The sequence below is a fragment of the Ochotona curzoniae genome, unplaced genomic scaffold, assembly GCF_017591425.1.
Source record: "Ochotona curzoniae isolate NIBS_2020 unplaced genomic scaffold, NIBS_Ocur_1.0 contig_66, whole genome shotgun sequence".
Classification (NCBI taxonomy): Eukaryota; Metazoa; Chordata; class Mammalia; order Lagomorpha; family Ochotonidae; genus Ochotona; species Ochotona curzoniae.
The window spans coordinates 22467808-22482832 of record NW_024466512.1 but is presented as its reverse complement, the minus strand read 5'-3'; the positions used below and the strand labels follow the sequence as shown (position 1 = coordinate 22482832).

The following is a 15025-nucleotide window of genomic DNA, read 5'->3' as shown; positions in this document are numbered from 1 at the left end:
GGGCTCTTAAGTACATCTTTGTCAGGGATTGTAACCTAACTATAGGAATGATACCCGATCCTAGTTACAAGTCTTGCTTTCATTTAAGGGAACAGACTTATACTGAATGTGTACACCAGGGGATGCGAATTTGGCTATCCATTTTAGAATTCAACCTTCCAAAACTAGTCACAAGAATTGTGTAAGTAAGTAATAAAGATAATGGGTATGATCTTTCATAACTAATGTGGAGTGTCCGGCGATGTGAGATGTCCAGGGCTGGCCACTAATAATAACATTGGTATTAGGTTTTTTCTTTTTAAAGATTTATTTATTTTTATTACAAAGTCAGATATACAGAGAGGAGGCGAGACAGAGAGCAAGATCTTCCCTCCGATGATTCACTCCCCAAGTGAGCGCAACAGCCGGTGCTGCGCTGATCTGAAGCTGGGAACCAGGAACCTCTTCTGGGTATCCCACATGGGTGCAGGGTCCCAAGGCTTTGGGCTGTCCTTGACTGCTTTCCCAGGCCACAAGCAGGGAGCTGGATGGGAAGTGGAGCTGCCGGGATTAGAACCGGCGACCATATGGGATCCCAGCGCATCCAAGGCGAGGACTTTAGCTGCTAGGTCACGCTGCCAGGCCCGGTATTAAGTTTTAAACGTACTTTAAGTTCCTAAAGTTCTTACGTTGTTACGTGCAACTAATTCCCGCAGCCAAGTCCTCTTTTTACAATTAGTTTACTGGAAGTCAAAATCCGAGACACAGCAAGGTGCTTAGTAGGTCCTTTATACCACCAGGGTAGGAACGGGAGCAGGGGTTGAGGGGGAGAAAGCTGGAAGGGACACATCTCCCGCGGTGGTGGCAGGATAGCAGCTGCCAGGGAAGGGGAAGGGACAGAGTCGATGGGAGAGCGAGGAGGAAAAGAGAAAGTGGGGCACCTGGGGGCCTTTTTGTCATTCAGGTGAGCCTGCAAGGCCTGTGTGTGTGTGTGGGGGGGGTAAGCCCCAGGGGATTGGTGCCTGAGATCGGCACAGGTGATTGCCTACAGACAATTGGTAAGTGGGCGGGAGTTGGGAAACGGGTCCAAGAGAGATTGGGTGTAGGATTCTCAGGTGAGATACTGGGTTACATCTGATTGGTGGATAACCAGAATGGCGCGAATTTCGTGAGCTGTGAGGAGGAGGAAATGGCACAGGGTCCAAGATGGGATGTTTGAATCATTCCTCACAATTGGTCTGTGGAAAGAATCTATTCAAGTAAGAAAGAGGATGGTATAGGCAGGAAAAGGGAATGGTGTTAAAAGCCATTACACCTTGATTTAAAGGAATTCAACTTGCCATGATCACTTTTACCTAATCCTTTAAAGTCTGCAGCCTTAGACTAAAAAAAATCTATCAATGTGGTAATTGTAATTCAAAAGACAGCAACAGGGTCTGGCATGGTAGTCTAGTGGCTAAAGTCCTCGCTTTGCACGTGCCAGGATCTCTTATGGACGCTGGTTCTAATCCCAGTATCCCTGCTTTCCATCCAGCTCCCGGCTTGTGGCCTAGGAAAGCAGTCGAGCACGGCCCAAAGCTTTGGGACCCTGCACCCACGTGGAAGACCCAGAAGAGGTTCCTAGTTCCTTCCAATACAAATAAATTAAATAATAAAAAAGACAGCAACAGAGGAGAAAGGCAGGGAGAGATCTCTCATCTGCTGGCTCACTCCTCAAATATCCACAACAGCTTAGCCTAGGCTGAAGCTGAGACACCAGAACTCCAACTGGGTCTCCCATACGGGTGGCACGGCCCAGCTACCTGGGTTATCCCAGCTGCCTACCCAACCCGGTGTAGGTGGATAGAGTTTGCGTCTTCCACACCTAAGGATGCAAAGGTCAGTGCCTACCTAAGCTTGCCGCCTTCGCCTCTTGTGCTCACTGAGGCAGCAATATTTCGTCTTGACCCCTTGTTTAGTGGCTCCCTGGTCGGGCTCCGGTTCAAGAAAGGAGCCTGGCGTGTAGAACTGTACGGTGACCATTAGGAGGCGCGCCCCCACGGCCTCGGCGCCGGGTTCTGGGTGTCGCTGGATCATCTCTATGGTTTCGTTGTGGGTTTTGTCCGGAATAGGCGGAACTTCCGCTTCCGGCGGGGCCGTCCTTAGCGGCGGAGATGGCGGCGACAGCGTCTGAGGCCACGGCCTCCGGCTCTGGAGAGTCCCGGGAGGAGGCCGAAACGCCAGGTCCCGCCTGGGATGAATCTCAGCTTCGAACTTACAGCTTTCCGACCCGACCCATCCCGCGTCTGAGTCAGAGCGACCCCCGGGCAGAGGAGCTGATCGAGAATGAGGTGGGGGGCGGGGCCGCGCCCCGAGGGGAGGAGGACGGGACCCCTGGGGAGCAGAGGTGATAAGGGAGAGGGCCGGCCAGGCTGCTGAGCCCTTCAAGATGGAGGGGAAGGCGAGGGCAACGTGGGTTGGGGGCGGGTAGTGTAAGGGACAAAGTGTTTAGAAGTTGGGAAGTAGTTGAAATCCTGGAGCAGGATCCACCTGCCCCTTATCAGCACTGCCTTTTTTTTTTTGGTCGCCTGACGCAGGAGCCTGTGGTGCTGACCGACACGAATCTGGTGTATCCCGCCCTGAAATGGGACCTGGAATACCTGCAAGAAAACATTGGCAACGGAGACTTCTCCGTGTATAGTGCCAGCACCCACAAGTTCCTGTACTACGACGAGAAGAAGATGGCTAACTTCCAGAACTTCAAGCCACGGTCCAATAGGGAGGAGATGAAGTTTCAGGAGTTTGTTGAGAAGCTGCACGATATCCAGCAGCGTGGTGGGGAAGATAGGTGAGTGCCCGGAGCATGGGTTTTCCATCAGATTTTGGGCATTTCCTTTTCCTTGCCTTGTGTTTGTTGGGCGCTGTGTTGGGAGTTGGACGAACATGGGCATCTCTCATTACTGGCTTCCTGCTGAGTGAATATTCTGCTTTTCTATCCTGTGAGGGGTTTGAATTCTTAGTACTGGACTAGTAATCAGAGAGATAGGACATGATTGAATGGTCAGTCTGTAGGTTTTGTTTTTGTCGTGAGTGAGATCCGGGCTTGCTTGGAAAGGTCGGTCAGGTGAAAAGGGGTATCATTGGGTGGATGCTGTGGTGACATCGCGCTGCAGGTGTGTGCGAGGTGGGGAGCAGTGGGAGGGGTAATCGTTTGCTCATTTCCATTGGGCAGCCCGAATAACTTTCAAGTAATGCTGAAAAGCAGGGTTTATGTTCATTTTTAAACATGAACATCTAATTGTAATGTTTACGAAGACTTCTGAGCATACTGAAAGATTGTTTGAATTGTGGAACAAAGGTTACTCAGATTGGATTCTAAGAGAGGGTGCTGATGCTCTATGTTGTCATAGCGACCACAAGACGGCCCTGGGAGATTACTGACTCCTCTGTGTTGAGGACAGCTGCTTGTCTGAGTCCCAGGCAGTATTCTGTCCCACACTGTTACATGGCCGTTGCTCTCACTGAGGCCCTCAGCTGCCATTGACAGGTCATTCACAGTTGCTGTCTACCCAGGCCTTTTCTCTAAGTCTCCTGAGTCCTTGTCAGTGACATGTGGCTAAATGAAGGGGCTCAAACTATCTTTTTTTTTCCCTTCTTCCTTACACTCACAGCTTATCATGATGATGGAATTTTCACCAAAAACATTTCTGAGGTCGGAACTGTTCATTCTTCTGTCCTTTATGTATGACCAAGGCACATTCAGTTATCTCATGCATCGAGCTCCTCAGCTTGAGCCCACTGCGCATGTGCAGGAGATACTGATGCTGGTCGTGGTGCTGGTGGAGAGTGCAGAAATCTATTGAGTGGCATGTGCTCCTGGAGTGAGCATGAGAGAAGATGCAGGTTTCTGTCCTTTGAGGCCTCTTGCCACCTGTGATGAGAGCATTTTGTGTCACTGTGTGTGACCCATTGGTGTAATCTATAGAGGGTTTTCTCTTTAAAGATCGATTTATTTGAAAGGCAGTTACAGATATGGAGGGGTGGGGAAGGAGAAGGTCAGATCTTCCATTTGCTTTTTTGCTCCCCAAATGGCTGCAACAGCGGGACAGGTAGAGGGAGAGTGAGAGACAGAGAACTAGAGATCTTCTATCCACTCATTCACCCCCCAAATGACTGCAATGGCCGGAGCTGGGAAGTTTCAAAAGCAGGAGTTTTTTCTGGGTCTTTATATGGGTGCAGGGGTCTGAGCATTTTCCCATGAGCGTTAACAGGAAACTGAATCAGGAACAGAGCAGCCAGTACTGAAATCAGTACCCACATGGGATGCCAGCATCGTAGCTGGTGTTTTTACATGCTATGCCACAATGCCAACCACAGATTAGAAAGTTTTCTAGGAAAGTTTATACTATGGGCAAATCTTGCCTTATCATCTGACTTTGGCACCAACCAATTCTACTTTGTGTAATGTGTTGTAGTGATTACGGGATAAAAGATTTTTGTATCTTCTTTTAGCGATCTCAAGCATTTACTATTCAGGTATATTGTTTAGATTTTTGTTTAGGAGCTAGCCCTGTCTATTTTCAAACTTTGTGTGTGAATGTATATACCATAATTTCAGGGTCAAGCCCAGAGGTCGCATTCAAATCTTGAGGGTTCCATGCCTTCAAAAAGGTAGCTAGCTAGTGTTTCTAGCTTAGCAAGAGTTCTTTTACCTTTAATTCCATTTTCCCACAGACCATTTAAACAAGATGTATTCATAAGTGTCACACAGGGCCTGAGGATGGGAAGGGAGATCTTGAGTTGGCTGATTGATTCCCGAGAAGGCTGCAACATCCAGGGCCAGGCCAAGCTGAAATAAGAAGCCAGGAACTTCGTTTTGTCTCCCATGTGGGGCCAGGACCTCAAGAACTCGGCCCATCATCTGCTGCTTTCCCAGGTGATTAGCAGGAAGCAGGATCGGAGGCAGAGCAACCAGGACCCAAACAGGGAACCCACTGCTCCATGCCAACCTGCTATCAACATTTCTAAATAGTATCTCCTTAAACATGATTCTGGGAGCCAGTAGGTGCGGTAGCAAATAAACTTCATCTGTGATCACCATCAGTAACCCCTGTGAGCACTGGTTCAAGTCCCAGCTGCTCCACTTTCGATGCAACTCCTTGCTAATGGCCTGGAAAGGCAGTGGAGGAAGGCCCAAGTTCTTGGGCCCCTGCACCCATGTGGCGAACCGGAAAGAAGTGTCAGGTGCCTGGCTTTGGATTAGCCTACCTCTAGCAATTGTGGTCATTTGTAGAGTGGATGAAAGATCTCTCTGTCTCTCCCTCGCTCTTTCTCTGCTTTTCAAATAAATAAACCTTAAAAAGAAAGTTAACAGTTCTAGGCAGTGAAATGCCTTTGAGCCTTTTGAAGTAATGTTCTTAGGACTAGAAAGGGCTACTCTGGTCTTCTCTTTGGGTTTGCTGTCTTAGTAAATGTGCCTTGTGGGACTTGATCAAGTGTGTCTGGATTTTTGTATCTGTTAAATAACTTCTGACTTTGCTCGAGTGTAGTTGGAGCCTAGCATTATGTCTTCTTTCCCTTAGCTGTAGAAAGCTGATATTTGTGACTGACTGGCTGAATTAGTTAAAATGAACCGGAATTCACACCGTAACTTGGTGACATGATAAAGCCAGTTTTGTGTCTCACTCTTTCTACATGTTCATCCTGGGTCATGTCATCTTATTCACTTGGGAACCCAAACTATCCCAAAAGTGCTTATCTGGAACTTTGGACATGTTACCTTGGACAGCTTATTCAAAATTACAGTTGAGGGGATGGTGCTGTGGCATAGTAAGTTAAACCTCCACCTGTGATGCTGGTGCCCTATGTGGAGACCAGTTTGCATCCTGACTGCTCCATATCTGATCCAGCTCTGCTAATGTGCCTGCTCCATATCTGATCCAGCACTGCTAATGGGAAAGCAGTGGAGGATGGCTCAAGGCCTTGAACCCCTGTACTCACATGGGAGACCTGGAAGAAGTTCCAGGCTCTTGGCTTCTGACTAGCCTAGCTCTGGCTTCTACGGCCATTTGGGAATCAATCAACAGATGGAAGATGTCTGTCTGTCTGTTTCTCTTTTCCTCTTCCTCCCTCTCTCTCTCTCCATCCCTCCTTTTCCCCTTTTCTCTTTGTAAGCATGCCCTTTGCATTAAAAAATAAGTAAATTTTAAAAAAAGGTCACACTTGCAGCAGTGCAAGTTTCTGCTATGGATATTTCATTGACCAAAGCAAGTTCAATAAGGAAGCCTGGCTTCAAGGGAATCTATAAGACTACCTCTGGCCAGAAGGGACGAGCTCTTACTGAACAGGGATGCAGTCCTCCACAGTGGCCCTCAGGGGCCAAAGCAGATGTCCCTGGAGCAAGGTTGATTCAGCGTTCAGGGGTCTGTGGATAGGCTCCCAGGAATCTGTATGTGCATTTTTATGGTGGACCTGCGAGGTTCTAGCACTTTGTGGAGATGGTGGTATGAATCTGTGGTTGTATTTCCACCCTTGGGGATACCATGCCAGGGACTGTGGGGTGCTTGTACTAATGAAGTTTTTTCTTGGGGAATGTAGGTTGTATCTGCAGCAAACACTCAATGATACTGTGGGCAGGAAGATTGTCATGGACTTCTTGGGCTTTAACTGGAACTGGATTAATAAGCAACAGGGAAAGCGTGGCTGGGGACAGCTGACTTCTAACCTGTTGCTCATTGGCATGGAAGGTAAGAAATCTTTAGGCCAGGAGCCTGACTCAGATTTGTGTAAACTTTTTTTCTAATCCCCTATCCCTAATTAGTTCCATGATTGACCAGGTCCCTTAATTCTCAAGCCTCGACCTCATCTATAGAGGAAACATAAAATACCTTCTAAACCTGAGGAGACTTCAGAAAATTTATGGGAAAATAGAGTTAAAAATTAAGCTTATTTTAATGCCAAAGTATTTTGGAATTCATGTGTAGGTTTTTCATGATGCACATTTTTGGTGAATTTTTTGAAGAACCCTGTATGCATGGATTTCAAAATTTTTTTGTTCAAAATAATTTTTTTTAATGAACTTTGTGAAGTACCCTCATTGTGGCAGGAGTCACATATGTGACATATCACATTGTGATCATATATGTTAAATCTTGAAGAAGCTAGCTTTATGCACCTGGAAAGTTCCCATTCTGCTTCTCAGACGCGATGTGAATGCATTCCTTGGCGTACTAGAGATCCTTTTGAAACACTCTTGCTCTTTGACCTCATTCAGATTAAATTTCTCCTGGGTTTTCAGTGTAAATCCACCCTTTAAATAAATAATAGATGATGGATATCAAAATCCAAATATGTAAAGAGCAGTGATAGGCAGCACCTATGACTAGCCACTCAGGGTTCCTGCAGGTGATTTTATGCAGACATAAGCAAGCATGTGACTCTGTTTTTATTTATTTGTCTTTTGACTAAAAATGAGAAGTCTGCAAAGGCCAGTTAGGCAAGGGAGGTTCATTGTCTTGTTTTTATTTCTGGCGCTAGATTGGTTCTAGGCCCTTAGTAGGTACTTAGTAAATGGGAACTAAACTGAATTGAACAAGGAAGCAAAGGACTGGTTAATCCCACAAAATAGGTTGTGCATGCCTTGTTGATAACAGGCATTTTTAACTCTGTTACTTCCCCTAAGTTCTTGACATGATCAAGGAAAGTACATGTATACATAGTTTGTTACACTTCTATTAAGAAGAGTAGCCATTGCTTGGAAAAGTCTATTTTGCTAGTTGGTCATAGACCCATACCCTCAGCTAGACTTATTACCTGTAAAAATGTAACAACTAATTTGTTGAGAGTTGTAATTAGGGTTTCTTTGCTTCTGCCTGGCATTTGCTTAGAAGGGGGCCTGGGTTTTCCACCAGCACAGGCTCTGCATTCAACTTGTGTGGTGGTGGTACTGCTGTAGGTAAGATGGTATCTTTCTCCCAACAGGAAATGTGACTCCTGCTCACTATGATGAGCAGCAGAACTTCTTTGCTCAGATTAAGGGCCACAAGCGATGCATCTTGTTCCCTCCGGATCAGTTTGAGTGCCTCTACCCATACCCTGTCCATCACCCATGTGACAGACAGAGCCAGGTGAGCTTGTGTGGTCTGAGTAGGATAAGGAACTTGAGATTCTGGAAGTGCCTTTGGGCACAAGGCCTGGGCTGTCACTGGATTACAGATCAGTTGTGTCCTACTGACAAAGCCAGAATATGATTTCATTATGTAGTTCACATAGCCCAGATTCCTGTAGTGGTTACCCCATGTTGTAAGTATAAATAACCCCACAAGTGGAATTCCCAGGAGCAATCCTCATCACTTACGTTGGTGGACTTGGGGTTACTGTTTAGTTGGCTCACAAGTTCATGCAACAAACTGTTTGTATCCATTGGATTTAAGTGTGGGTTTATTTTGTCAGGTATGCTTTTTTTTTTTTTTTTTAATATGGGGAGAGGAAAAAAATCAGGATTTGTCACTTTACCTATTTCCTGGATCTCAGGGAGTTATGTGGTTGATTCCGTGGCCAACAGATACAGATACATCTCCTTTCTTGGAGCAACACTTACCTAGCTATTCATGTAGGTGTTTTTATGGCTTAGAGCTTGTTTTATAGAGGAAGTTTGTGAAGGTTTGGGTGAAAGATGAGTCTTACTTCCTCCTGTTCTCAAACCATGGAATATATCTTCTGACCCCAGAAATATCCTAGGATTCATTTTTGTTTGTTTTATGAGGAATACAATCTATGTGTAGTTTTATGGGCTATAGAACAATTCTTTTCAACAAATGTACACTGTGCATAGGTCAAATCAGGCAGTTAGAATCCTCACCTCCTTGTCGCCTCTACCTACCTATCTATCTATCTGTCTATCTATCTATCTATCTATCTATCTATCTATCTATCTATCTATCAATCAATCAATCATACAGTTCTACAGGCTCAGGGATTTCCCTTTCCCCCCTTGTATTATTTTTTTTGTTTGTTTAGAACTTATAACCTTCTCTTCCAGTTCCTCATATAATACACAATGCAGTACCACAAACTATAGTCACACTTTGTGCTATGCAATGCTAGCACCCATTCTGTGTGTTTTCTTAAGATTTTATTTTATTGGGGCCGGTGCTATGACACATCAGGTTAGACCTCTATCTGTGGCACTGGCATCCCTGTATGGGCACCGGTTTGAGTCCTGGCTGGTTCACTTCTAATCTGACTTTTTACTTTGGGCCTGGGAAAGCTCAAGGCCTTGGGCCCCTGCACCCATATGGGAGATCTGGATCAGTTAAGCTCCAGGCTTTGGACTGACTCAGCTCCAGTATTACATCCATTTGAGGAATGAACCAGCAGAAGGAAGAGATCTATCTCTCTCCTTGTCTTTCCCTCTCTCTCTCTTTCTCCCTCTTTTGTAACTCCCTTTCAAATATAAATAAATCTTAAAAAAGTTTTCTTAATAGTGAAAATTTGAAAATGTATATTTTATTTCTTTGAAAGGCTGAGTTACAGGGAAATCTTCCATCTGCTGGCTCACTCCCCAGTGGCCACAATGGTCAGGGCTGTGCTAAGCTAAAGCCAGCAGTTTCTCGTGGTTCTCTGATGTGGGTACAGGATCCAAGGAGTTGGGCTATCCTCTGCTGTTTTCCCAGGCACATTAACAGAGTTGCAGTGGGTGTGGAGCAGTGGAGATTCAAACTGGCACTATATGGGATGTTGGCACTGCAGGCAGCAGCTTTATGCACTGTAGCACATGCAGTGTCGTGCCCGTTGTCTCCCGCTAATCTCCCCAGCTTCACACTTCCAGATTGACTTCCTCACATTCCACATGAGAGAGAACATGCAGTTGTCTGTCTTTCCATGTCTGCCTAATTTCACTTCGCATAATCACCTGAACCCTAGGATCATTGAGCATTAAAGCATGGACTGCCTTACCTCATCTTGTGAGAGAGTTTAAAGTGTGTTGCATGTTGTGCTGAATACAAACTCTGAAGACTGAAAGTTTTTTTTTTTCTTTTTAAATACCAAACTAATTGGCACATTGCAGTTACTGATAAAGATTTGGCAATGAACTAATTTTTTTTTTCTTTCTTTTGAACCTTGTAGGTGGACTTTGACAATCCTGACTATGAGAGGTTCCCAAATTTCCAAAACGTGGTTGGTTATGAAACAGTGGTTGGCCCTGGTGATGTTCTTTACATCCCAATGTACTGGTGAGGAGGGGGCTAGGGCTGGGGGCCCCTGGGGAGGTTTCTTTCCCACTCCTTGGGGTGGTGTGGAGGAGTGTATCAGTGATTTTTCTGAGTTATGGCAGGATTGGTGTTCTGTGGTTTGCAGGAAGGTTGGCATGGAGTGTGCTGCATATGAGGGAAAGGACGGCACAGTTGCCAGGAAAGAATTCCTCAAGCCCAAGAAATCCCAGAGGCTTGCAGCTAGGGAAACCATGGGAAACTGCTTGGCTCTTGGATATTTGGAACCTGACTGATGTTGTCTTTAGCTTCCCTGTGTGGTTCAGAGAAGAACATAAAGATACTGTGATCAGGGTGTTCTTTAACTGGATACTACCTAGCTTTCCATCCCTCCCTCTGAAAAGCATTGGTAAACAGGAGCCTGTTTGTCTCTTGCAGGTGGCATCACATAGAGTCATTACTAAATGGGGGGATTACCATCACTGTGAACTTCTGGTATAAGGTGAATATAGTTGATTTTTTTTTTCTTCCAGATGGAACTGGGGCTGGGGTGAGGTAGGTATAATAAATGGCCTTGGCTGGGGCAGGGTGGTTGGTTATCCCTGGAAGTGATTCTGAGGAGATGAAAAGGAAGTGACTTGAGTTGAATTTCTTAGGAGGGTAGGGGTTTCCAGGAACAACAAAAAATGACGTTGAGGCCTACTGCTGCTTCCTTTGTAGGGTGCTCCCACCCCTAAGAGAATTGAATATCCTCTCAAAGCTCATCAGAAAGTGGCCATCATGAGAAACATTGAGAAGATGCTTGGAGAGGCCTTGGGGAACCCACAAGAGGTGAGTCAGGATTGTCATGAGATTGTCCTTACCACCTCTCAGGGTCTACCGTCTTTTCTCTCCATAGAGGTTATGGGCATGTTCAGAAAATTCTTGTTTTCTTGTGAGAGCTGGGCTTGAGTGGCGGATCAATTATAATCTGTTCCGTGCTAGTAGTAATGTTTCCCGCGGGGTTTGTGTGCCAGCTGGGGACCCCTGTGGGGATTCTTTTGGAATGGGAAGTGAGCAGCAAAGCATCTCCTTGCACTCTCCCAGCTGTGCTGTGGCTGCTGCAGGCAATATTGACACCTGCTTCCCGCACAGGTGTACCACTGGCCTGAACGGAAGCGAAGAGAATTTGTGTTGGTGAAGCACTTGCCTCCTTCCTGTAGGTAGCCTCGACCTCCATCACCTGTGGGCTTAGGAGAGCGCCACAGTCCCAGTTGCATGTGATCTTCTGTTGAGGGTATAGAGACATTTAATATGCTGAGGGCATGTTGGAGAGGCAGACATGTTCTTGGGTGTCATTAATTCCCTTGGTCTTCATGAGTATGTTGTTTCTTACAGTGTATTGTGAAAGAGACAGTAAGAGAAGATAGACCCTGAGGAGAGGGCATGCCCACAGTGCTGATTTGACCTTCAGAAAGCCAGTTGATTAGAGTTCACAAGATTGTGTGAAAGCCTTGTCCCGTTCCTTGGCTGGACATTATATGTCTCTGGACACACCTGGTCCAAGTTCAAGGCCAAGGGACAGGCAGTTCTGACTGACTCCTCATGTCTCTTTACAGGTGGGGCCCTTGTTGAACACAATGATCAAGGGCCGATACAACTAGCCTGCTGGGAGTCAAGGCCTCCTGCCAGGTGACTGCTGTCCCGGCCACACCGCTTCATTGATGAGGACGGGAGCCTCCAAGTACTAGAATTGCACGCTGCACTTCATGGACTGGACTCTTGCCATGGCCTGGAGGAAGGTGTATGGGGCGAGGCAGGGTGGTTGGCACTCCACTGCCATCTGGAGGGACTTCTTATCCTTGCCTCTGGTGCCCCAACACCTCCCCTCTCTGCCCCCCTAAAGTCCTGCATTCAGTGTGTAGAGTCCCAGCTTGTGGTTGTCATCATGTCTGCGTGTTGGTCTGTCAACCTTGGGATGTCTGTGTCCATACACACACATGTGTATCTGTCCTGCTTCCCCTTCCTTTGGGTCAGGATGTTACTTCTGGCTCTCAGCCCTGTCTCCTGTAACCTCAGTGCCTCAGCCTGAGAGAGGAGATACTCTGGGGTCCCTGCTGCATCTGGGCTACAGGGCCAGAGCTAGGCTGACCGTTGGGGCAGTCAGCCTCCCACTGGGTTTTTACATTGTCGGGATCTAGGCCAGAAGGGAATGGCTACTGGGACTCTAATGACTGAGAGAGTGGCTTGTCTTGAAGAGCCTAGAACGCCTTCCAGTGAGCGAGAATTAGCCAGGGTTCCAGCTGGGACCTGTAAGCTCAAGCCATACACAGGAAGGAACCTTGGGACTTAAAAACCAAGGGCTGTGCAGAAATTCCAAATTATAGACACATGCAGCTTTTCTCTTTCAGCACCAGCTCTTACCCCTGTGCTAGGTATCCAGGGAGTTGTAGCTGTGGTTCCTTCAGGTTCTAAGTGTGCAAGCCTCTGTGTGTTTACGTGTACATGTGTGCGTGCACCCACACACACTTTAATTCATACGCATGTGTGCCTGCACCGGCCAGTCTCCATGCTCACCTTGTTCAGTGGGACAATGCATTGTGGTTCCTCAGAAGTACTGCCTAAAGCTTTTTAACTTGGATTTTAGCCATCCTTTATTGGTCAGGTCTCACTAGAGCCTGCCTTAGGCTAACTGGCTAGAACCTGCAGGCCCATGATGACCCTTCCTGCCCAGGTCACATCCTCTACTCCTGCTGAGTTCCTGGCTCAGGAGATGAAACGGGGTCAAGCTGAGGCAGCTAACTCACTACCGTTCATCCACCTCAGGGCAAGGGTGAAAATGTACCCTTGCCTCTTAAAAGCCAGCACCCCTGCCAGTCCCAGTGTTGTGTTCCACAGCACCCTCAGGAGTCAGGATCCCTGGTAGAGCATGGGAAGAGAATGGCTTTTTCTGTTGGTTACTTACAGGCACCCCACTCAGAGCTTCAGCTTACAGCTGGGCAGCTGTGGAGCGCACAGCTTGAAAAGCCAATGTTCACAGCTATTTAGTGGGAATGGGATCTCTGGAACTAGGCGGGGTGGTAGCCCTGTGTCTACTTCCATTTGTATCATCCCCTTCTCCCAGGAAGGGAGGAGGGAATTGGAAGTTTCTGGTTTTATTTTGGTTCCTTTTTTTTCCCCCCAAAGGTTTATTTCCCAGTGTCTGAACTATGGCACCCCTAACAGTCAGTTTACAGTGCCCTGTTGGACTGAGCTCTGTGTGTGTGTGTTTGTGTGTGTGTATCTTGAGGAGGGCTGTTTATTTTGAACACCTCATTGCTGGTGTTCTTTGATGCAGTGTGGATGTGCAGACAAGGTTCCTTCTCAAGTGTAGCTCTTTCAAATATAGCTAATGCTGGGAAACAGGACTGCAGTGGTCTCTATCCCTCCATCTCTAATGGGAAAGAGTGCATCAAAGAGAACAAGACAGCTGGAGGACAAGTGTGGCCACAGCCACAGTTGCAAAGAAAGCAGATTGTTCTTCTCAGCAGGTTGTTGCTGGCTCAGCACTCAAAGAAGTGGGTGATGCACAGCAGTGAGGCGTGCGCCGTTCAGCTGGCCCTTGCTAGGCGCTGTGCTGACAGTTCTGACCTGAGATGGCCAAGGAAGAGGGAGGGAGGGAGGAGGCTAATTTTGGAACCTATACAGGATTGGCCCTGATCCTTGAATAATATAGTAGTGACACCTGGTTTTCAATCATCCAATATGTGCCTAGTGTTTTTATCTTTGTTCCTCACTATCCTACAAGGTAGATATCCTCACTTCACAAATAAAGAATCGGAGAGCTTAAGTGGCAATCAGGGTTCAAACCCAAGACTCTGCCTGCAAACATCTTGCTTTCTATGTTGTCCTGCATTGCCTCTGTTCCTTGTCCCCCAGGCCTTTTAAGGTGGGTTCAGACCAAGAGGATGCAGCAGCTAGCTACAGGTCAGGGTGAGCACGCCTCTGAGCTTGGGAACACTGCTTGGGAGGTGATATTGTGAGTTAAGAGTACTGGAAGAAGCCATGGGCAGACAGAATTCTAGGTTCCTGAGGAACTTGTGTGTCTTGTAACACCTCACAGCATGCTTGTGTAGTAATAGAGTTGAAGCACTAGTTCCAGATGATCACTTGAGGGTCTTGATTCACGTTCTGCATCACTATCCCTGGTGAATTCAGAGATGGAACCTCCTTCTCTTAATTGGGTTAAGGCACTGGGGCTCCAGTTGTGCTCACAGCAGAGGAAGCATTACTGTAGGAGTTGCTGACTCCATCCTGGCCAGCACACACTGAGGAAGGATGGTTATTTGTGCCCATGTAGTAGGTCAGCCATAATCTAAATACCAGCAGCCACAGAGAATGACTATTGTGAAGTCAAATATTTGTTGGGGGGTTAGAGTTCTAGGATTGGAGGAGGGGCTGTTCTGGGCATCAGTTGAGCAGATGCCCAGGATGCCTGGGGGAGACCAGCTTCCCCTACAAATCAGAGCTCTAAATTACAAGGTTTTTACCAACGTGAACAGTTGGGGAAAGTCGTCTGCTCTCATTTGCGTAATGGTTTCTGTCACTGGTGATTAGACACAGGATGAAGGAAAAGAAATTTGACAATTAGGAATGAGCGATCATTAATCTGAATCTGTTAGGAGACAGAGGCGAAGGGTCCTTATCAATGGGCCAGACCAGTGTGGGGAGATAATCCCTCCTCTGCCTTGCAGTCTCTTAGGCTGCTACCCCTTCAGTGTGCTCTCACAAATGGATGGCTTGAGTTTCTTAACAGCAAAAAAAAAAAAAAAAAAAAATCAATGTGCAGTCGAGAGCAGCACAGGAACAGACTTCTTGGGTTAGGAGTCAACAAAACA

The 15025-nt window shown here is 46.8% G+C and overlaps 1 protein-coding gene across 2 annotated transcripts; it reads left to right on the top strand.

Annotated features, from left to right (window-relative positions):
* The first annotated feature begins 2057 nt into the window (after positions 1-2057).
* HIF1AN (hypoxia inducible factor 1 subunit alpha inhibitor) lies at positions 2058-13550 on the top strand. Of its 2 annotated transcripts, none has more exons than XM_040992299.1 (8): positions 2058-2309; positions 2556-2806; positions 6556-6704; positions 7939-8084; positions 10087-10193; positions 10608-10671; positions 10890-11000; positions 11547-11653. In XM_040992299.1, the coding sequence occupies exons 1-8, from the start codon at positions 2133-2135 to the stop codon at positions 11583-11585; spliced, it is 1044 nt and encodes a 347-aa protein (XP_040848233.1). In that variant the 5' UTR covers positions 2058-2132; the 3' UTR covers positions 11586-11653. The 2 variants fall into 2 exon arrangements, with proteins under 2 accessions (XP_040848233.1, XP_040848232.1); XM_040992298.1 differs by lacking the exon at positions 11547-11653 and adding an exon at positions 11768-13550 and having other exon boundaries at positions 2060-2309.
* Positions 13551-15025: the final 1475 nt, after the last annotated feature.